The sequence below is a fragment of the Halictus rubicundus genome, chromosome 15 (assembly GCF_050948215.1).
Source record: "Halictus rubicundus isolate RS-2024b chromosome 15, iyHalRubi1_principal, whole genome shotgun sequence".
NCBI lineage: Eukaryota > Metazoa > Arthropoda > Insecta > Hymenoptera > Halictidae > Halictus > Halictus rubicundus.
Window position 1 is genome coordinate 355587 of NC_135163.1, and position 24249 is coordinate 379835.

A 24249-nucleotide genomic window follows, 5' to 3' on the forward strand; every position below is an offset into this window, starting at 1 on the left:
ACAACCATTTATAACTATTAGGAAGTACATAAAAATATAATTGACTATATGAATATGTAGAGGAGAGTCCCCTCTATCTCTTGACTCAAATTTGAACTTTCTCGCGTATTTAGTTTTTGCGTAACACGTCGTTTCGTATCAAAATCGGGCATTTTTACAAAAACCAAAATTTTTCGAAAACGTTGCGTGATGGAGCAATTCTACTTTCAGATTCGGTTTTAGGATGACAAAGTGTATAAGAATCACCCAACAGGTATTGCAAAACTCGAAAAAAGTTTAATTTTGTTGGACAGTGTAATTAGCACCGCGTCACGCTGCTACCTGCGCCACCTTCTTTAGCTACTAATAAAACAATAAACGACACATAACCCAGTGGTATTGTTTAAAATACTATACACGTTTATACTAAATGCTTATATTTCGATGAAACAAGCCAGAATTCCTTCCTACGCACGCCAGGTGCAAGACAATCTTCCATTATGCATAATTATTGTTAAATGGCAAAAAAAAAAAGAAAATCCTGAAACATGTATCCACTATTTTGGATCAAAGATCACACACCCAAGTTTACATTAAAATGAACTAACAATAAATAAAAGAAACTGCAAAAAAAATCAAAATTTTAATATATTGTTTAAACAAAAAACTTTTGTTAAAATTTTCTTGCGCGACTACATTTCCCATTGAAAAACACACAATTTAAAAAAAAATTCAAATTTCTTCGACCTCTGGCTTCCGAGATATCTCAAAAAATACGGTTTTGACCCCCAACTTTGAGGGCTGTTTTCACCCCTTCAAAGTGGATGTCTGCCGATAAAAAAAACACGTGTCAAATATTTTTCAAAGAACTATAAGCTCCCATAAGTTTCATCAAAATCGGATTTTCGCATCTGAATATGTTCCCTTGTGAGTTAGATCCCCTTCCTCATACCTACTGTCCGTGTTTCACAAGAAGTCTCACGGGACGGCACACAGTGGGCAATTTGGACAAAATCGGATTCAAAATCAAGGAACTTTCGATAGGAATGAGGTAGAGCGATGAAATTTTTTAAAAATGAAAGCTGCAACTTTGTAGAATATGGGAAAAATAATCTCTCTATTTTTCCCATATTCTACAAAGTTGCAGCATTCATTTAAAAAAAATTTCATCGCTCTACCTCATTCCTATCGAAAGTTTCTTGATTTTGAATCCGATTTTGGCCAAATTGCCCACTGTGCGGCACAGGGCAAGATAGGTCCCTCGCTCGCTTCGGCTAACCACACCGTCGACGTTACGCTACATAACAGTATATGTGACCGCTTTCGCCAATGCACCCGCTAGAGTCGCTAGAGCCGAATATGCGTTGGAAATGAAGGCTGCCCCTTCCAGTCTGACCAACTGCATTCCTCCGCGTAGTTTTTGAACAAAATTCCATTACTCAAAAATGATAGGTAATACAAAAACATGTTTCAGACGAAACTTGTTGGATATAGAAGAGAGTATACGATGATTGTATTTGTTCGACATTGCAGTACTCTTGAAAACCTCTGTAGCGATAAGAATTGAAATTTCGAACGAAAACCTATATTTTTGATTACATATTCCTGAAGGTAACATTAAGACGTTTTCAAAACATTAGAATACTTTTGTTTTTGCATAAACTATTATCGAGATATATGCGTCCAAAGTTGATGTGCTGACATTAGCATTATGCAATGTATGTACAGTGTTTACTCTATATATGTCCTAAATGCCTAGCTGATAAAAGTTACAGAACTATCCCGACTGCCGCGGGGTAAACCGCGGTTGCCGAGGAGTGTAACATAATACGGGTCGGGAATATCGGTGTGAGACCAGGAGACCACTACTAATCCAATAAGAAAACTTCTTTATATTTCATTATTTTCTTATGACACTTTCACCAAAATATTTGGTATCATATTCATTAGAAAAATGCCACGAATATGTTAGTGAAAGTTCCATGAAAGAATATTGAAAAATAAAGAAGTGTTGTTATTGGATTAGGAGTGGGTCACACCGATACACCCGATCCGTGTTATGTTTACACTCCTCGGCGACCAAGGACACTCCAGCTTCGCTGTTCTTTTCTACGTTCGGTAGTGTATCAAAGAATAGTATCTCCTGGCCGAGATATGTCCCCGGCTAGATCCGTGTTTTGGACATATATCGAGTAAACACTGTACATCGCGAATTGTCCAATTCGACTTTGCCCAACACTATTCATGGATTTCAATGATACTTAAACACAGGGCGAGTCGTGTGACATTTTTATCTGAAATATCTCCACGTTGTTTCAAAGAAAAAAGAATTTCATTCCACTTTTTTTTATTTACTTTCGCATGTCTGATAACCACCGTTGTGCTATCTGCGCTTAATCTGAAGATAGCCAAGCGCACGTGTGCTTGACAAACTTCAAATCTGATTTTCGCGAGAACGAGGTCGCGGCTGAAAAAGTTTCATTGTGTGTTTTCGATTTATTTTTAACAAAATCGCTCAGTTTTTTTCCCGTATCTGAATATTCGGTATATACTGTGTACTGAATCACAAAAAAAAAAATGGGAAAACTGGAATGGATCTTTATGCAAAATTGAAATTGTTCTGTATTAATTTCGGGACATAGAAACCAAATAGGTGTTTATTTCTCTGTTTTGTACTTTTATGAGGTTGTAAACAATATGTTGACACTATCACATTCTTTTCATCTTTCTACTGTTTCATATTACATCCATTCATTTTTGTCATAAATGCTTCCCATGCATTTATGATAAAATTGTGTAGTTGAAATTTGAAGCAATAGAAAGATTAACAGAATTGAAAAATGAACGAATTTCCTAAGCGACTCCATTTTCTTGCAATCGCTTGCAAAAACAAAATTTCTATTTTGCATAATGATGCAAACCATCAATATAAGTCAATCAAAAAGGTGGTCTATTAAATATTGTGTACCTGAAATAATTAATGAGTATACATCTGCGTTCTTAAATTTATAGGATTTACGCCGCTGGCTAAAATACAGTTATCAATTGTTTCAATTGTCTACAACCTACATTGTTGCATTCGATCCTATAGTAAATAATAGGACTATCGAATTTCTTTTATCGCTACCGGGATCGATAACGACTCGATTTGCTCCGTCCAGCACGCAATAAGTTTTGTTTGCTGAAATATCAATGTAATAAATTAATGTAAACTACGTCGCATCCAGATGCAGCAATTACGTTGAATTTCGTATACTCCGTTATTCAGTTACAACCGGGCACGTATTATTAGATTCTATGCAATAATACTACGTGGATTATGGGATGCAACGTTGTAATTTCGAACGCGTGTGTTCTCGTTTCGCGAATGCGAAACATTCTTTTATTCCTCTTTGTTAGAAACATTTCTTCCTCGCAAATGAAACGTATCTTTTTCACTTTAGTACACGTATTTTTCTTCTGCTATTCAGTGTACTTTCCATTTCTCAAATTACCCTTTTTATCTCACACATTGCTCTTTAATCGTCTATTTTTACTTTTTAAGTTGGGTGCGTCATTTTTACTTTATCCAATGAGAGAATGTTGGTTTAAAATTATTTATATATCCTGCGTCTATACATTTTGAAAACGTTATTGTAAATAATTGAAATACTTCTGGTATTGAAGCAGCGATTTTTATACCTCTTATGCCTTTGATGTATGCAAATACATACTCTGGATTCAAAAAGTATTTGAACACTAAAGGGTAAAGCCCGATAAGGAGGTCAGAAGTGCCCCTAAACGAAATTGAATTTGCAATAGACCTTTCGATATCTTATCCAAAGAATATACTTTGTGGCAATTTTAAACCCTCTATGTCGATATGGTGGGTAGTAATGGGGTGACAAAGAAAATCAAGTTTCTCTGTAACTCTTATCGTCTTCAATTGAAAATTATGAAAAAATCTGGCATATCTGAGCTATTAGAATACACATCTATGAATTTTTTCAGAATTTTCAATTGCAGTGAATAAGAGAAATTGCGGAAAAACCTGATTTTCTTTGTCACCCTATTACTACTCCTGATGTCGATATTTAGGGTGAAAAATTGACACAAATTATTTTCGTTAGGTAAACTATCGAATGGCCTATTGCAATTCAATTTGGTTTAGGGGCACTTTTGACCTCCTTAACCGGCTATACCCTTTCTTATTCTCGAGAAATTGTCGATATTTAAACGGTGATAATTGTTGTAAATACTTTTTGGAACAACTGTATATTTAACACTTACGCTGTTAAAAATTCTGCTGATAATCGAACAATCGAAATTAGCACAGACAAAAATATTTGTACTATTTCATTTATTATTTTAAACATTTTTTACTATTTCTCACAGTTCTGTCACATTCTGAAAGAACAGAAATGCTGTGAGCGCATAAAATCTGCAGTCTTAATTTCTCTGATAAATTTTAACTGTTTTTACGCCATTAAGCAGTTTCCGTCGATTTTGTGGAATTCTCGCGTCGTTCGTCGAAATCAATCGTTTGTCATTCTAAGAATAGGAGCAAGCGTTTCGATCACCGAACGGAATTAGGATGGATACGTGGTGTACCGTGTCAGGAATCAGAGTACCTGTGTTCTCTCGAGGCGACTGCAGCTTTCAGCGATCGAAACAGACATCCTCTGATTCACGTGGCAGATACCTGATAATCACTTAATAGCATTACGATTAGGTAGCTTTTGAGCATGTTTGCCATGCATCTACATAATCGCGTCGTTCTCTCAACCTGTGTACGGTCGAACAACAAATCGTTCCCATTGAAACAGTGAACAATGGAGTCATTAACATTTCCGACGCGCAAACCTTTTAAAAAATGTACTAGACCCCGTGAACGATTACTGTGAATGTTACTTCTACAGATATTTTTCACAAGGCATTTCCGACAACTACGAAAATTCTATTGACCTCTTTAGGGACGAATTTTCTAAAGTAGAAAGAAGAGATATATAATAATTCTTGTTTAATTAAAATATTCTCAGTGCTTTTTTGTTTTTATGGTTGAGGGATTTTGTAGTCAGTCTGTTGTTCTCCAACAATTTTTTATTTTGTTTCACTTAGAATAATTTTAATTCATATGTACCAGTAATCTCTGAAGAGGTTAGTAATAATTAATCTGCAGATCATTATACAAAATTTCATACTTAATTTTACGAAAACTAGAAAAAGAGAACGATTATATTATCGTCGGTGAAAAGATTTCTAGTAACGAAATAAAGCAAACACGAAATAAAGAAGTTAATAATTTTTGTGGTATACATGACTTTGAGTATTTTAGTAATTTTTGCCATGAATGCGTAAAGATCCGCAGTCTAATAATATTAAATGATAAAGATAATTACTTTGGACAATAATTGTATACGATTATTAATAATTAAACAGCGGATATTCTATATGCATATATAGATTCATAGTGACGCGTTATAATGTTATGTGTGATACAAATGCAACGTGTTTGTGGAATAAAGCACGCATAGGCGTCGTTAAAATATTAATATAGGAAATACATTTAAATTGGCATCTCTTGAATATAATAAGCCGCAAATGGAACGAATATAAAAGTCAATTAAACTTCGTTGATTAAAATATATTGTTTCATGGTTTGTCTAGACTAATACACGTAGAAAACGATTAAATTTTTCGTCAAAAACTACGATGTTAGACTGTTCGTACCACAAACACTTTTCATTTCCTTATTTCGGAAGCTTTTTCTACCATAGATTCGCATTTGCTGTGCTCGTATATTTTTGTTACATGCGCGCAGAACAAAAAGAGTACTTCTCTGTCGAATACGAGCCGGGACGAGTTGAATAAAACCGAAAGAGCATCGAAAATATGGGAAAAACAAATACACACAGGTCGCAACAACTCAATATGAAAAATATTTCGTTGTCGTCCGAGTTTGCTAAAATAATACCATTTTTTCGCGAATCGCTGAAAATGCGTTGCAAGTATGACACTTGTAGAATAACATACAGTCAACACTAAATATCCGAAAAATCCGAAAAAAATGTCGTTTGGTAATAAACTTTATGAAGCTAGAAGCCTTTACTTTCATAATCAATCATTCATTTTATGCTAATTTTTTTTTTCATGATATAGAAAGCGAGAAATTGAAGACAAGTTTATTCTCGAAAATGCTACACGCACAAACGTCTGTGGAAACTTTGACAATTTTTTTGCACGACTGATACCACCATACACTTGAAGATTGAAGCTTTCTCTTTAGAGCGACAATCTTAAAAATTGACGTACGATTTTTTTAGTCGTTTTATCAACCTTTGAATTTACAGTAGTATAAGTTACGCTATGAGAACTTTACATGATCAAACATGTTTCTAATTTTTGTTCCATAACATAGCGAAGAAAATCGTACCTACGTTAATGTTCAAGGAGTCGTTTTAAAGAGGAGGCTTCAATCTTCAAATCCCTGAAAGTTACATTTACGATAAAAATATTTCAAAGTTTTTGGAGACGTTTGAAATTGCAGCATTTTTAAGGAAAAAATGGATGTTCAGTCTCCCCCATGGTGTAAAAATATCTTAGAGGCAGTTTTATAATTGTACTATTTATTTTTACAAAATTACCACGGTTTAAATATTATGAATATGGCAACAGAATTGTTCGTTGCGTTAGGGGCGGTATTTAAATGATCCCATCGCTGGGACCCAGAACTCGTAAATCAATTAACAGCACTCGAATCACTTATCTATTTTCATTAGTGGCCCGTATTAATTAGGTGACGGACAGAGGGTTCGCGAGTTGATCGGCGCGATGTAGATAAATGTAATTAAATTATGATTTCAGCGTTGTTAATTGATTTATGTGTGCCTCGGGCGAGCGAGAGAGAGAGAGAGAGAAAGAGAGAGAGAGAGAGAGAGAGAGAGAGAGAGAGAGAAGGTTATAATGTCACTGCTTCCGAGGTAAAAAGAAGGGGTGGGAACATAAAAGCACAATAAAAAGTAACCCTTTAAAATCACGTACATACTTTTCTGAGAGGTATACAATGTAACAGATCACACTCGCATTAAACGTTCCGTCTTGAAAAAATATTTGCAATATTTTGAAACTCACCAAATCTTCTCACTATCTTAAATTGCATTTGCTTCTATTCTCGGGTTGCGTTTCATTAAGGTCGTGGACGTGGGGAACGTCATTAAATAAGAAGGCGCATTTGCTTTATATACTTTAATAGAAGAAAAAAATTATTCAACGAAAATAATACGCGGATGTTCCCGAATTCTTCAAATCTTCTTATTTTTAATTGCATCTATTTAATTTTTTGCTAAAAGTGCATGAAATTCGCAGTCTCCTGCCTCAATGTTAAAAAATATCAACGACTTCCAATTACCGAATCGACACGAAAGAAGTAATACTGTCGATGATTACAGCAAACAGAAGCAGCAAATGACGTTCAGACAAATGACCAGAGTCGCGTGGACCGTCACGTGTGTCCGACAAGCCATGTAATTTCAGTTATCGAAGAACAAAACGCGCATAAGAACATTTCACCTCACATTTTGCTTTCACGCTCGACCGAGCAAACATCTTTTCGATTACACAATATTTCGATATCGGTAATAGCCATGCCGATGCCCAATGCATCTCCTAGCCATCCATTCCCGGTTAAAGTAGAAATAAACAGGATTCCCAGATCGATAGACGACAAATAACGTACTGGCGGCGATGTTTCTAGCGAGTAGAACCAGCATGCAGTGTGACGTTTTTCGAACGGAACACAAAGACTACGGAAAAATTACAATTTCAATTTTTTGTTCACTACGCCTGCAGTGTTATTTAGAATTCTCATTTTTGTCCAAAATTGTGCTGCCTGTGAAAACGCCCTTACGAGGAAATAATAAATAAATCAATTTTATTTCTCCATGAACGCGATTATTACTCGAAGTGCATTTTACAGTAGGAAATTGATTAAGGGATTAAATTGGTCAGACTAGCGACACTCTGACGCAGAAAAATGCTTTTATTATTGCAGTTGTAACTCTGAAAAAAATTGTTATAATTGCTTCACAAAATTTGAGCCCAGTCTTCAAATATTACTTAATAAGTGTACCATTGTCATAAGTACTCAATACTGTTCTTTAAAAAAATTTTGAAAAATTGTGCTTATAATCAGGATTTCAGGTATCTAAATAACTTAAGATTATCAATATATCATTAAATTAAGAATATATATTATATATGTATACATATATAACCATAACATTACTGATGGAAGAAAATCATTTTCATTGGGTTCCAGTGCCTTGTAATTGAAATAAAAAGGTTCTATTATGCACAAAAAAATATTATACATTTATCAAAATGGAAAAAACGACTTTTCGGTTAAACTTTACCTTAGGAAGCCAGAAGTTTTTAACGCATCTTTGTCCAAGATGCGTAAGCAAGGAACTATTAAGCGAATCGACTTGATTTTTCATTTGAGAGATTAAAGGTTAATAGAGCAACTAAAACAAAGAGAATGATGAATAGATTATAGATAGAATAATAGATAATACATATATTAATAGAGTATATTATTTAATATAGCAAGAAAGTGTAACGATCAACAGATATTATATGTAACCCTTTATAAAAATCCAATTTCGAGACACTTTTAGCGGTCGTTCAAAGGTACCTTTCCTTGTTGGTTTGGTTTCCGATCACGTTGTATCGGCGATATCTTTAATACCCGCTAATGCACCTCTGAGTCATCCTATTGCGGTTAAAATCGAAATGCGCGGTGTTCGGTGTTTGGTCGAGGGGAGGGGAGAGATGGGAAGAAAGTCTCTCCCACTAATGATACCTTGATCGTCAGTGCTATCGACGACGGAGACGCCGGTTTGGCAAACACGCTCTTGCAATGTTCCATCTATCTCGGGTTTCGTCGGTGAAAGGTTGCCTCTCGACATCGAAGAGGCATCGTTCCGCACAGCTCCTTTGTACCTCCTTTGAGTCCCCTTCAAAATCGAGGGTGCTCCCTCCGTCCACGGGAAGCAAGAAAGATTTGCGTTCTGTCCCGTTCGAGCAGTGTCGCCGCCGATAGAATCTCGATCGATCGTGGTTATAATTGCCCCCATTTCGATACACCTTGCCCGTGTTTTTTTCACTACCGATCTCCTTCCCACGGCGTTTCCCGTCCTCGCTCCCCTCGATCCTCGCTCGAACCACCGTTCTAAAAACTACGACCGCGACGCAAATAGAGTTATTGGCGAGAAATTATCGACGCTCCGCAGCGATTGCTCAAATCCGTACTTCTACACTACCGCGGAAATATTTTAACCCTTTGTTCGCCGTGATGTATTTGCAATTCCCTTCTTTTCGGTTGCGTTGATGTTGTTAGTTGTATTCCGTTGGCCACAAATGTTTCCATACATATGTCCTTTGACACTAGGTTCACGGAACACTACAAACGGCGATTCTTCACCACTTTATAAAAATAAGGAAAACTTATCTATCCAATGAATTAGATTTTTTTAATAATACATACCCAAAAAATACGATGTTATCTGTCGGTACACTTTATTTAGTCGGATTGAATAACAATTTTTCCAGAATATCCTTATGGTAATAAAGTAAGGGATCCAATTATTGTGGGGGTACCAATTACTGTGCCTATGTTAATTATACTTATTTTTAAAACATAATGAATATTACAGAAGAGATATTAAAGTTTTTATCATTAAAATCAGTTAATACATATGTTATATATCTCTTTTTTTAATATTCATTATGCTTTAAAAATAAGTATAATCAACGTAGGCACAGTAATGTGGTCCCTTATCCTATACTTTCAGAAAAATTCATATTTTAAAATTGTTGCATCTTTCTTGAACACAATTTATAAATTTTCGAAAAAGCATAGTTAAGAGAAAAAGATATTCCGACGTTTAATCAATCTTCTTCTATCAACATTGCAACTGACACGACGTCATACCTGGTGATCATATTACCCGGTAATGATTTTACCAATGCCCTGTGTTTCTGACCGGGGGCTGAAGGATCATGAATAATGACAGTAGTATACTCTATAGGCCATACATTTCACTTGTCTGCTCAGAGAACATGGTATTTCACTTCATTTACTGAATCCATCTCCTTTATATATCTTCGTCTGATCATGTGCAGGCCTCTTTCACTATTTCAATCGAAAAAGGCTTTCAATGGTAATACGTACATCCGATTGCAAACAATTTATATTCTTTTCACCTTCTCGTTCTACGCTTTATATATTATTAACAACCATTCTATTCGTCTAACTAAACGCTAGTCCCTCGAATATTATTATCAATTTACTTGTTGGTTACTAATCCTAACATTGTTCTACTTTATCGAATAAACATGGCGTTCTGTATCATTATGTCTGTCCGTGTACACCTTCTATTCCACCTGTCTGGTTGCAGACTATGTTATAGATTATCTAACCGATTTACACGACGTAGAATACGCTTATTCCACTTGTGCGATCGTGGAACATCCAACTTCACTCGTTAAAACAAATACGGTTCTCTAGACCGCCGGCCGTTATACAGAACAAAAAATTGTCTGCATTAAACGTCGGGTACAGAAATGAGATAAAAATGTGTTTTAACGCTAGAATTACCGAGTAATAAATACAACTGATGTATATTGCTTTGTAATAATGACAAGACTACATCTATTCAAACCTCATACCATTTTTATTCTAACATGTGCTTCAATAAGGTGCTTCAATTAGGAACCATTTTGACTGGTTCGGTAATTCTAGTGTTAATAATTTGACGATTAATGTATTTTTTCTTCTAACAGTTTTAATGAATTGGATATACTGACAATAATTTTTACATTCTTCTAGGGTATTCATAACGTTGTATCTTGCGTATTCATTTTTGTTACAAATGCGTGAAATCCGCAGTGTATTGTTCCCGGTATCTGTTTGCCTGACCACAAGCTGCCCTTATCTCCATGTCCTAATTCCTACTTCTAAAATTGTGTCGGGTTACGAGCAGACTCTTTCCACTTAGCCCGAAAATAGATTGTCCTTTTCCACTCGAGTTTTGCCTACATTTTATTTTTCTTTTTTGTATTTGCACGCTCTGTTGTCTACATTTTCGAACACAAACACTGTATCTTGTTAGATTTTGCCTGTTCAAAACGGGCTTTGTTTCGCTTGTCCGTATAAAGGTTGCTTTTTTCCACTTGTCAGGTTAGAAAATATCTATATTCCACTTTGTATGTGTGCGTGCCCCTACAACCTTAAATGAACTATGTACAATTGTCTTGACTCGTCCGACTAAGTACATCCTATTCTCCTTGTTTTTGGAGAAAGCACTAGAATTATAGAGAAATAAAAAGTGTTACTGCGCACCTAACTGAATTAATCTTTAACCGAATTATTTCTCAATTCTAAATACACACACAGACGTAACACAAGCCAAATAAAGTTGGTGTATCAACAATTTTGTTGCAATCATTGTCAGTACAATATGATTTGTAACAATATGACCATTAGACTCCGGATTTTATGCATTTATGACAAAAGTGAGTAGGTGCAATTTAAAACATTGCGAAGGTTAAAAGATTTCAAGAGTATTAGTATATTACTTTTATTATATTAAAATTATTCGTGAGAGATATAAATTCCCATTTAGCTTCTACGTCTTACGATCGATGCAGATACTTTGTATTTTGAATAAATATCCGGAGTTCAATTGACCACAATGGCAATACAGAAGTTGATTCGTTGATGGAATTGACACATTCGCTATCAGAGTCATCACACATGCACGATAGCTACGGTTTTTGTAATTTAAGTAAAGAAAATTAGGCTAAAGTTCCGAAAACTGGTCAAATCTGATTAAGCTGAAATTTGGTAAGTAGGTTCATTTGGCACTAAAAACATATTTCTCAAAAGGATTTTTGGCGACTCAATAAATTTTTTTAACATACTAATATCATTTCTTACCTTCTTGGACACTCACTGCAGCGAGTTCTGCTCTTTTTAATTGATGGAACACGTGTTTTAGGAGGAGTCCCTCCCCCTATATCCGCCCCACTCCAAACCTAACCGAGACCTAACTAAAATTCATCGGAAAGGCAGAAGATTATACTAATGTGATAAAAAATGTTTTTGAGTCGCCGAAAATCCTTTTTCAGCCGAAAATTAAATTAATATTATGCGTATGCTAATTTTAGAGGATTATCACACATAGCGTGATATTTAATGAACTCATGATTTTTTGTGAACATATTTTTAATATGAAAATATGTTGCATTTCACGGGATTTTATAGCTATGAAAATTGTTACTAAAATAAATATATAGCGAATGATAGCGAACGTATTAAAAAGGAAATGAAAAGTTCTTGACGGGCGACACGATGATTAGGTTAATTCGTTAAGTAATTTTTCGTAGTGTTTGTTTATTTGACTTGCAAAGGTGTGAATGTGAAGTGTATACAGTTGGGTACGTAAACAAGTAAAATCGAGCGCTCGGTTTGCGACACTCTGACACATTTACGGATAATTTGCTGGGATTTACACTTGAAACCCAATTACCGGGAACTACCTTATTATCCCACCTATGCTCGCCTTCATCAGGAACAGTATTGTTAGCGCAGAATCACGTGGCTGAGAAACTTCCAACTTTTCGTGCAGCCACGTTCGCCGTCGCGCCAGGAATTTACCGTTCTGCGACGCGTTTTGCCAGCACGGTAACGTTTTCTTCGGGCGAAACAAGGCCGAATAAATTCGTTAGAAAGTTGGTCTTCCGTCACACGACTTAGGATCGAATTATACCTACCGAAGCGAGCTTAATCGCATCAAATTTTCCGTTGCTTATTTTACTGCGACCCTGTTTACTAAAGGGGTGTACGACGCTTGAAAATCGTACGTGGAGGCACGGAAAATCTTACTTTGACAACTTCATTTTACCTCGAACCGCTCGAGTGCCGTGACATTCTAAAAATCTTTACATTGCCAGGCTTGGGTTTTCCCATGTTTCCACATTATCAGATTTTCAAATATTTGCATTTTCAAACTTTCAATTAGATTCTCAGGTTCTACAGTTTTCATATTTTCAGGTTTTCGCACTCACTTTGAACACCGTGACATTCTAGATATATTTTCAAATTCTCAGCTTTTGGATTGCCCAAGTTTCCGCGTTATCAGATTTATCGATTTTGAAACTTTCAAATATTAGATTTTCAAGTTCTCCAGTTTCCATGTTATCAGGCTGTTGCACTCGTTTCGAGCGCCGCGCCTTGTCATTCTAGAAAAATCTTCAAATTCTCAGATTTTGAATTTCCCAAGTTTCCACATTATCAGATTTTCCAATTTTCAAATATTGGATTCTCAAATTCTTCAGTTTTCATATTATCAGGTTCCGCACTATACATGTCTATGAATGAGTATGTCGGTGAAAATAGTATGTCGATGAGTAGAGGTTATCGATAAAAATGTATGTCGATGGAATAGCGTCGATGTAAACATTGTCGGACAACTCTGTGTCGGTCATGTGATACGGTGCCAACGAATGCAACGATTAAAGTTCGAAAATGCGTGGACGTGTGACCGAGCATGATTTTCAACGAGACCCACCGTACGCTTTTCTTATCGCGTAAAATTCCGGCACGGGAGTAGGCTGGAATTACCTTTCGAATATTCGGAATTATTTAACGCGCAAACAGGGTAATCGATTTTTGTCGGAGGTTCTCTATTTGCTCGAGGTCCTTAACCACGGAAGAATCAGGACGTTTTAACGGCTCTCGTCGGAGTCAAACGTTCTTCGGCCCGATACTCGGATCCGACGAGCGGAGAAATCGATGGAAGGAATTTATCTCGGCGATCTCCGAATGGGAGTAGGGGAGAAAGCAATAAGCCGGCCGGATCTTTCACCCTTTTTTCTTTTTTTTTCTCCATCGCCGATAATGAGAACACGAATGGCCCTGGCGCGGTGCGGCAGCTGCATAAGAAATCGAGTTGCTGATAGAGAGGTCCGTCGTTCCGCGTTTTCGTGTTTGCCGCGAGAACGATTATATTCGATCCACGTCCGCCATTGTCATTTCGTTAACGATTCGGGTGACGGTCGATTATTAACGAGACCAACGTGACGCGGCACGAATCGTCCACGGTTTTAACGACGTATGCGAAATTGTTCATTCCCGTCAATCGAACGTTCCGCCTGTGTTCCATTCCGCTGTTACGGAATCGCGAATCCTGCGGTTTCGTCCTAAACAATTCATCGTGTTGATTTCAACTTTGCCACGCTGCTGTTTCGGTTGACTGCTGTCAAACTCACGACCCGGAATTAAGTATATTTCTCTGGCCTTTCAGAGTTTCGTTCAGCCTCGGAATCGTTTAGTGACCTACAATTTTTCTAAAATTTTCCTGTGTCGTAATATTTTTGTACTTTTAACAAAATGAAACCAGTTGTTTTCCATGAAATACGAAAGAACACAGGGTGAGGAACCCAATTACTGTGGGGGTACCAATTACTCTACCTATATTAATCATATTTATTTTTAAAGCATAATGAATATTTAAAAAGGGATATATAACATATACAGGGTGTTAATTTTAACTGGAGCACCTACATTATTTCCGATGCTATCGAAAGTAAGAAAAAATTACTAAATAGAATGTACAAAGTTTTAAGGCGTGTATCGGATGGTGTTAAAAAAATTCTGTGAAGGTAACTTTAACGGATTTTTCAAAATCAAGATGAGTTCAACGACATACATAGTAGCGGAAATAACTTAGGTGCTCGAGTTAAAATTAACACCCAGTATATTAAGCGATTTTAATGAAAAAAAAAAAATGTAATATCTCCCTTTTAATATTCATTATGCTTTAAAAATAAGTATAATTAATATAGGCACAGTAATTGGTTTCCTTATCCTAAGCGTACTTAGTTTGGAATTATGATACTCAGTTGTCTCGGAAATTATTTATAAATTGACTTATAATCAGAGCATCAAACTAGACTGTAATCTAACGATGAGTACGGTAGGTCTCCCACCAACCTCCCTTTCATGCAACCCGCACCTTTGTCGCGTTCGCTGGTGTCTCGCATCTTCGTTGCCCCACGGTGCCCTACGGTAACGGCGCTTACTGATCTTGTCTCAATTTAAACAAAAAGGCTCTTCCATCTCTAATCGAAGGAAATGAAGATACTAACGACACTGATAATTAACGGCGGAAGAAAGTATTCACGTATTGCGCTAAATAATCCTTGTAGTATGTTATATTCATCATTCTCATAAACGGATTGCGGATTATATGCATTCATGACAAAATTGAGTGGATTTGAGTGGATTGAGTTTGGATTGCAAGCTTGAAATAATGATTCGACTTTGAGTTCGTAGATTCAGGTTGAAGTTCGAAGTGATATTGAAGTTTCAGGTTTACAGGATCGCAATGGAGTTTGAGAAAGTTCAAGACCAAATCAAACTGTGCCCAGTTCTACAAAGTTTTGTACTTCATCGATTATCTTTAGAGATTTTTGTACGTTTTGAACGCGCAAACGGAGAACCCTGGTATCAGTTACCTTTTTATCGTCGATGAAATCCGACGATTTATTTGTTTTTCCACTGGAACCGAAGTAGCGTTCGTTTCAGATACCTCGATCGGTTGTTTAAATAATCCGCCGGTCTGAGAAAAGAACGACGTCGCGAAACACGATTCCTATTATCGAGAAAGAAATTCAAGATTGCCACGGACTAAGATTTTCAATAATTGGTTGGCTCAAGCAAGTTGCTCATGGTAAAGTAGGTTAAAGCTTGTCTTCCGTCTCTATATCGATTAATAATAGTCGTTGTTTAGTACCGAGCGAATTCGGCGAAAATAAATACCTATACCGCACCGTGCCAGTCGATCGCAAGCATTTCTTCCCTTGGATCTACATTCTATATGGTTATTCAGCTAGGTGTGCCACCTAAAGTACTTTCAACTATCTGGCATATGAAAAAATGGGTGAAACAAAAGTTGTACGATTTCAAGAGTAGCATACAACTTGATAATTAGTCTTTTTCTATTTTCCTTTCTTATCGAGGTACAAAGTTCATCCTGACAATGAGTTTCTTTATCGCAAAGGGTCAATTTTAATCTTGAATTCGAAAACATATAATTTTATTATATACACGACAAAAAGATTAATATCGTCCATTTCCCATTATTTAAGAGTTTCTTACATAGTCTAACAAAAGATATCACCCAAGTGTAACACGACGAGTTTAATGAAATTTGTACAGTATATAGTTTGTTGAAAAATATTTGACACGTATTTTTTGATCTGCAATGATTTATATTTAGGTGATGAAAATTGCCCTCAATTTATCTCGAGAACTAGAGGGTCTAGGACAATGATTTCTTTTTAAATTTGTGTGTTTTCGATCAAGGGATGTAGTCATATAAAAAGATTTCAGAAAAGATTATTTATTTAAATAATATTTAAAAAATTCACCTATTTCCGAAATCTTTTTATACGACTACATTCCTTTATGGAAAACACACAAACAAACAAAAAATCAGTGTCCTAGACCCTCTAGTTTCCGAGATAGTTGCAAAACTATGGTTTTCACTCGCTATTTTGAGGGCTATTTTCACCCCCTAAATATGTATCATTACAGATAAAAAAATACGCGTAATAAATGAAAATAAATGAAGTAAATAAATTTCATTTTTTCGGCGTGTTACAATGTCTCCTTAGTATTCGAAAAATCCTGGTGCGGAAAAGGTTGACATGCGAAGATTTATCGCCAACAATAGTAATGTAGATTGAGAGTCAAGAACAATGAAATTGCTTCCACCTGAGTGGTTCAGCAAACATTCTTACCGTAACGTAACGAAGTAAACCACAGCGTGACATGATTCGTTCCACGGTTTGCTCTCGTCCTTTTTCCTCGCTCTTTTTCCGTACGTTTTAACGAGAACTATTGACCCATATCTCTCTTCTCTCTCTCTCTCTCTCTCTCTCTCTCTCTCTCTCTCTCTCTCTCTCCCTGTCTCTCTCCTCTCTTTCTTTCTGCCGCAGCAATCGTCCAAGTTCTTACCACTTCACGAGCCCCGACCGATAATTAAAAAACTTTCCACAGTCAATTACGATGTGTACACGGTAGCGAGATATTTTATCGGGAATAGAGTGGAACGGCGGATTCCTTCAGCAAATATTTTCCATCGCGGCTCTTTAGGAAGCCGAGTCCATACGGATAGCACATGAGAAGCGATTCCAGAAACTGAAACCGGCTGTCTTTCATTTCCAGCTGGAATTGGCGAGAATTGACGGGGGTGGAGTAGTTAAGTTACACGGCGTGAAGTCTGTAATGCGAAATACACGGGATCTTGCTTCCGAGGACTATTCTTTTTGCCGTGCTACGGATTCGCATTCATTTCGAAGAAAGTTTCTGCTCCATTCATTGCATTTTTATAATCTTATTTTCTCAGGACACGTTTGTTTGAACAGAAATTCACAGACAGAAAAATCTCCATACTCCATCTCCATAAAGGAAAAGGTTATTCCAGATGATCTGAGGAATCGCCTCTATCAAGAAAGTACAACGTTTTGGGACACCCTGTAATAAATCTGTAGACTAATAGTATTTCTTGATCGAAACGCTTTATAACATATATTAAATGTCTAGCCTTAATTGTGATACTGGTTAAACTTCACCTTGGCAACCCAGAAGTTTTTAATTTTTGTAAATATAATCTTGTAGATTTTGACGAGAAAATACCAAAAGTTCAAGTTCTAATGTTAGGAATTCACTGGTTCAAAAGTTCTGCGTGTTTAAAGTTGTTTAAAGTTGAGCGATTGTAAGTGTTTTTGACAGGTAAGGCTCCCGTCATGTTGGTATGTACTCAGCGTCGCGCCTCATCTAATGAGTAAAGCCGCGAGGTTGCACTACAAGCACGAGGTGATGTCGATAACGTAGATTTGCAAGCACACGATCCGAATCTTGAGCAATTTCCTCGCGGCTCCGCTGATTGGACGATGTCGCTCAACTTTACACACGTACAACTATTGAACCAGTGAATTCCTAACGTTAAAACTTGGATTTTTGGAATTTTTTCGTCAAAATCTACGGGATTATATAAAAAAAAGGCCAAAATTTCTGGGTTGCCAAGATGAAGTTAAGCCGTGCTACTTATACAATGTCCAGATAATTGTATTGTATCATCCTGCCCCTGGATTAACTTGCCGCGTTCTCCACTAACTAAGAGAAGCGGTAGAAACATGCTACAAACGTTCGGTCCTGTTTGTTGCAGCTGAACACGGAATGGGCTCAAGTTGAAGTTATAAACCTGATCAACGATGGCAGCGGTCTTGGATTCGGAATTGTCGGCGGACGCAGCACCGGTGTCGTCGTCAAGACAATTCTTCCCGGCGGCGTCGCAGATCGGGTAAGTTTTCTGTCAGTGAATAGAACAATAAAGATTTATTCGTTCACGAAATGTCCTGTACTAAACTGTTTCCCAAAAGAAACTGCAGTTGCTCGCAGAAATGCTCGACTGGATGATTGAAGTTCATTCCATTTGACTTTATCCGTCTTTTAAGAACCAGATTCAAATGAAGTGTAGTTCCTCGTCGTCGTATTTTGTTGATTAACAACGTTTCTTCAATCGGGTCCGTCAATATTCTATTCAAGCGTTAGTAACTCTCAGATAAAATCATTCTGCATGTATATAAATCACATGGATTTACAAAGGGGATATTTTAAATTTTCATTGTTGGCACAGATGAGAAAAAATTAAAAATCGTGATCTTCGTTTTTTTCTTCCAAATTCTGAGCAATTGCAATTCCAATATTTTTTTACAAATTACCTGGTAAAACAATCATTCTAACATTTCAAAGAACCTCAAGTCGATCGGTCCAATATGAAAATCCACTTAATTTTGCCTCCGATTGTATATAATTGATGACGTTTAGGATCGTACACTACTTTATTTATCATTTTTTTGAGACACACTTTTGAGGATATTTCTTCGCTTCATTAATTTACCAAAAATTGTGTAATTGAATGACGATTTTGATACTCTGGGTCAAAATAGACCCGACTCCGCCGTGGGAGGGTTAAAATGTCTTTGACTCTTTCAAATTTAGAGAATGCAAACGACGAAACGTTCTATTAAAAAAAAAAACCGAATTAATCATTACAATCTCCAGTGCAGGTTTCATTAACTCATGTTCAATCACGTTATAAATATATATAGCTGCTTATAAGTATCCGGACATCTTTACTATTTTTTAATTAAATGCACAGGCTATGAACCAAAGTTTCATATTACAATTTAAATATTGTATTTGTTGATGCAGCCGTTGATTGCAGTTGTCGGCATTGCGCTCGAACAGTCACGGTAATTGTTATATCAGTTTTTAATGGCATCGTGACCAATGACAAAATTAAACCTTCGAAGGACTTTTTCCACGATAATGGCTAAAACGAGCTTTCACCACAGTCGAATAATTATTACATACAAACTGCAGATATACAGTGGATCCGAAAAGTATATTTGAACACTGAATATATTTCGGAAAAATTGCCGATAACCTGTGATAATTTCGTAAGAAACAATAGAATTAAACCTGGTTCGTTTGGAATGCGAATCGCAGGATAATCGGCTGCAGAGCGGGGACCATATATTGCAAATCGGTGATGTCAATCTGCGGGGAATGGGAAGTGAACAGGTTGCCGCGGTGCTGCGACAATCCGGCACACACGTGCGCCTCGTTGTCGCGCGTCCCGTGGAACCGACGTCACCCGATTACCAGGTAGGTTCATGCATTATTTTTTAATTTATTTTTTAGTTGCGAACCGACCCCATTCACACCAACACTCGATTGTAATCGATCCCCGTACACCTTGTTATTAACTCGATCAGTGCGACAGTAACCGTGTGTTTAACCCTTCGCGATCGGAATCGGCTGCACAGACCAATTCTCAAAGCGTACATCTGCATTCTGTCACAAAAGTCTCCATACGCATATTCAAAGAAAGGAATCTTTTAAATTTTAATTACAGACTGGGATCAAAACGTTGTAATACTATTTTTTTTTTTAATCCCCATTAGCTGCAACAAATATTATTACCGCCATATTATAGATCTCCCTGACCTGAACAACTTTTGTTAATAAAGTTTCTCGATATATTCAAAAATAACGACGATATGCAAGTACTGATTTCTACTGGACCACCCGGTATATTGTAATGAGAATAGCGAAATGCCCAGATAAACTTAATAACGTCATTCTAACGTCATTCGGTGGGTTTAGTGTTAATAGTCGGAACAAATGGATTCAAAGATTAATGACCATAGTAAATGTTGAGTAGGGTAAGGAACCCAATTACTTTGGGTGTACCAAATATTATGCACATATTAATTACACTTACTTTTAAAGCATAATATATATTAATAAAGAGATATTACATTTTTTTTTCATTAAAATGAGCTAATATATTATATATCTCTTTTTTTAATATTCATTATACTTTAAAAATAAGTATAATTAATATAGACACAGTAATTGATACGCCCGCAGTAAATGGGTCCCTTACCCTATTCAGATTTTGTTTTGTTCGAAAAATTGCTTTGATTTTATCGAGTTTTTCTTCTCGTTGATCGCGCTGAAAGTACTTCTTGGCCATAAGTAGCTGAAGTCTTTTTGTAAGCGCGAATGAGAGCATCGAAACTCGAACGACACTTGTCGACGTTGTGTCTAGACCACATTGTAGCTAACGCCGGGTATAAGTGAGGCTGTTCGCCAACGCGCAACGTAGCAGCGGAGTGCAGCTTGCTTAGCTGAAATAGGGCGCACGCGACATTTAACATCTCATTACGACGTCAATTTGCAATTTACTGTTCCGAATCAAACCTGACTATGTAGGTGAGAGTTCAAGGATCACTACCATATTTTTCCAGTTCTTATACGGGAGGCTCTCAAGACGAATTTCGGAAAATGAAGAGTTCATAATCCTCGACACATATCACAAAATTAACTTTTCAAAGCAAATTTTTACCGCAGGCGAAATATTGTGTCAAACATAATCAAAGAACGTTGCGAGTTACGAGTTAACAGTAATTTCGTTTCAGGCTCAAAGAAACCCTAAAATAGAAAAATAAAATGTAATCTCTAGGTTGTAAAGGGTTAAATTAACATCTTCGAGGCAGTACGTCTCGGTTTAAAATATTCTGGATGTGTCATGTAAAACCGATCTTCTAGTCGCTTTAACTGGCTGAAAAAACACGAAGTATAATACATGCACATCTTATGAATACCGTATTCGTAGTTAAATAAATAAATCAAAACTTTTCTTTCCTTACATTTATTACTATTGTTTGTGGTATCACTAGAAATATTTAAGAAAACAGTTATTGAAATTACAAGTAGTTGAAGACGAACATGATTTTCCCTATTTTTATGGGATTTAGATTCGAAAAATGTGTGCAAATCAAATTGACTACTCTTTGTAGAAGAAAACACTCTTGAAACTGAAAACAATTAATGATATGACGTAAAACGGAGAATAATGATTAAATAAAAAATATGCGGAAGTTTCTCGAGAGTATCGATCTCAAAAATTTGTGACTGACAAGGCACATTACCCAAGTGTAACACACCAATTTTAATGAATTTTATACAGGAAAAAATATTTTAATATTCTTTATATTTTTTATTTCTGTTGAAAAATATTTGACAAGTATTTCTGCTCAAAGTTGGTGGTGAAAGGGGAAGGGGTTTTCACCCCAACTTTGAGGAATATCTTCATCCCCTAGATACAGATTATTGGAGATAAAAAAATACGTGTCAAATATTTTTCAACAAACTATATTCTGTATAAAATTCATAAAAAATTCATTAAAATCGGCGTGTTACACTTGGGTGATGTCCCTTGTGAGGGTCCCTATCTTTTTCATTGTTCTATGATTTTAGAAATACTCGGTACGGCGTTTTAGTCTTGAATATTCAAAATGTTTAACACTTTGCACGTAATCCACAAATTAACATTCTTATCCGGATAAACACCGAAAGGATTTCGAGTTAACGAGCAAGGATATACAAGCTGACTATACCGCAGGATTACCGAGGTTGCACAAACACAAAGAGCACTCTCCGATGACTTTAAGAACACTTTGAACGCGGGATTGCCAACCGGAAAATTTTACATTATTTATCATCCTCGAATCGCATTATTTGCTGGGAATATCGCCGAGAGCTCGACAAATTTGGACGTTTTTAAAATTTTTTACATATCATTCCAGGTCTGCGACGTATCTGAACTCAGCCATATTAATCGCGTTGCGGTTGCATTTGTGAAATGCTTCGTTAAAATTTTGAATACCGCCTGTTCTTTATTTTAAGATTTATACGGTGGATCCAAAAAGTATTTGAACAGTAAATTTCCGATTCTGGAAAAATTGTCGATTCTTAACCTGTGGTGATTTCGTAAAAAACAATACCAGAGAAATAAATTTGCTCTCATTTTATAGCTTAAAATTTCTCCTTTCGCAAAGCAGCGTTCATTTTTCTCTAAAATATTTTTGCACCTTGTAACAAGTGGGAAACCGCAGACCCATTGTTCCTTTAAAATGCTGCAAATTCAAACGTCTCCAAAAACTTTAAAATATTTTTCTCGTAAATGAAACTTTCAGGGATTTGAAGATTGAAGCCTCCCCTTTGCAACGACCTCTTAAAAATTGTTGTACGATTTTTTCTTCACTGCTCTGTAGAATAAAAATAAGGAACAAATTAGATTGTTACTGTGCGTTTGGCAGTACAGCTTTCATGCAATGGGTAACAAAACGGCTCCAAAAAATCATACATGAAGTTTTTTGATGTCGTTGTAAAAGGGAAGCTTCGATCTTTAAATCTATCATTAATTTATACACCAAAAAATTTTTTAACATTTTTAGAAACGCTTCAATTGGTAGCATTTTCAAGGGAAAACATCTCCTCAGTTTCCCACCCGTTACATCGTGAAAAACTGTTTTAGGTAAAAATTAATTATGGTTGTTGAAAGTAGAAATCTCAAACTTGAAAATGAGACTAGGTTTATTGTTATAGGTACTATCCTTCTTATGTCGTAATTATGCATGACCCAAATATTTTTCAAAACCGACCGAATTTGTTGGTCGAAGAGGCTCACGCCACGCGGTGATCAATTATAACGAATTTACTGCACAAACAGACCTTTCCCGATAATTTAATGAAAGCACCCTACTGCAATTTAATTAAAGCGAAATTCGATTAAGCTATTTCATTAGCACATTCGAGGATGAAAAATGGGGCAAATAATAATCAAGAACGGAAAGTCTTGGCGGTATACTTTTCTGTGTGCAGCAATTTTTTGTGAAAAAGTCGTTTATAAATTCTGCGGAGGTTTGCTCTTATGAATTTTACTGTAATAAAACGATTTATTTTTTTAACCTCGGTTCCACGAATACAGAAAACCTTCTCATGTCAAAAACTCAATTTATTTCTCCATCTTACGAGCCGCGAAATAAATCTTTTTGAAATTATATTTATAAAATATAAGGAAACACCCCCATAAAACTAACCCTCCTATAATAAAAGGATGGAATAAAATTTCCCTTTGTTCTTATACATAAACAAAGATTTCTTTAGCTACTTGTATATTCAATTATAATAAATTTTCATTACAGGCATCGGTAATTCGCAATTCCGACCAACAGCAAATGAAAAAAAAATTATTCACACATTATTTTGTAAACTAATCGTTCAAACATCTCAGAAAAGTTCAAGTCGTTTTTCCAATTTTAAAAATTTTATTTGTTTTTAAAGATGTACGAATACTTTCGCTTTGTATATTTTGATCGTTGTTTCGACCCGATGTATATATGTATCTTGACCGGAAACACAACGCACAGTGGTCGACAAGTACGAAAACTGGGACAAAAACACAAAAACAAATTATTTTAGAAATTATAAATTGTCGTATAATCTGATTAATTAATATCTAATGTTGAAATTGCTCAACTTTGAACACGCATAACGATCGAACACATGAATTCTTATCGTTAAAACTTGGATTTTTGGAATTTTTCCGTCAATACCTACGTAATAATATTAAAAAAGTCCAATATTTGCGGTCCCCTAAATTAAAGTTCAACCATCTACGAAGATTGGCAGTGTATTCAATTCTATTGTACGCGAATAAATGAAATTTTCAAATGATACTGATTTTTGTTCGACTTTTTCGAAAAATCGACTACTGTGCGACGTGTTATGGGAATGCCTGAGAA

The 24249-nt window shown here is 36.1% G+C and overlaps 2 protein-coding genes across 3 annotated transcripts in view; both read left to right on the forward strand.

The window, feature by feature from the left end:
• LOC143361858 (uncharacterized) overlaps positions 1 to 24249 on the forward strand; it is a 176105-nt gene that overhangs the window by 131518 nt on the left and 20338 nt on the right. The gene's annotated exons all lie outside the window — the stretch shown is intronic.
• LOC143361850 (multiple PDZ domain protein) overlaps positions 1 to 24249 on the forward strand; it is a 183889-nt gene that overhangs the window by 64136 nt on the left and 95504 nt on the right. For both annotated transcript variants that reach the window (XM_076801544.1, XM_076801545.1), the window contains 2 exons: positions 18255 to 18389; positions 19601 to 19759. In XM_076801544.1, the coding sequence (XP_076657659.1) occupies positions 18255 to 18389; positions 19601 to 19759 (294 nt within the window). The remainder of the gene's footprint in view (positions 1 to 18254; positions 18390 to 19600; positions 19760 to 24249) is intronic.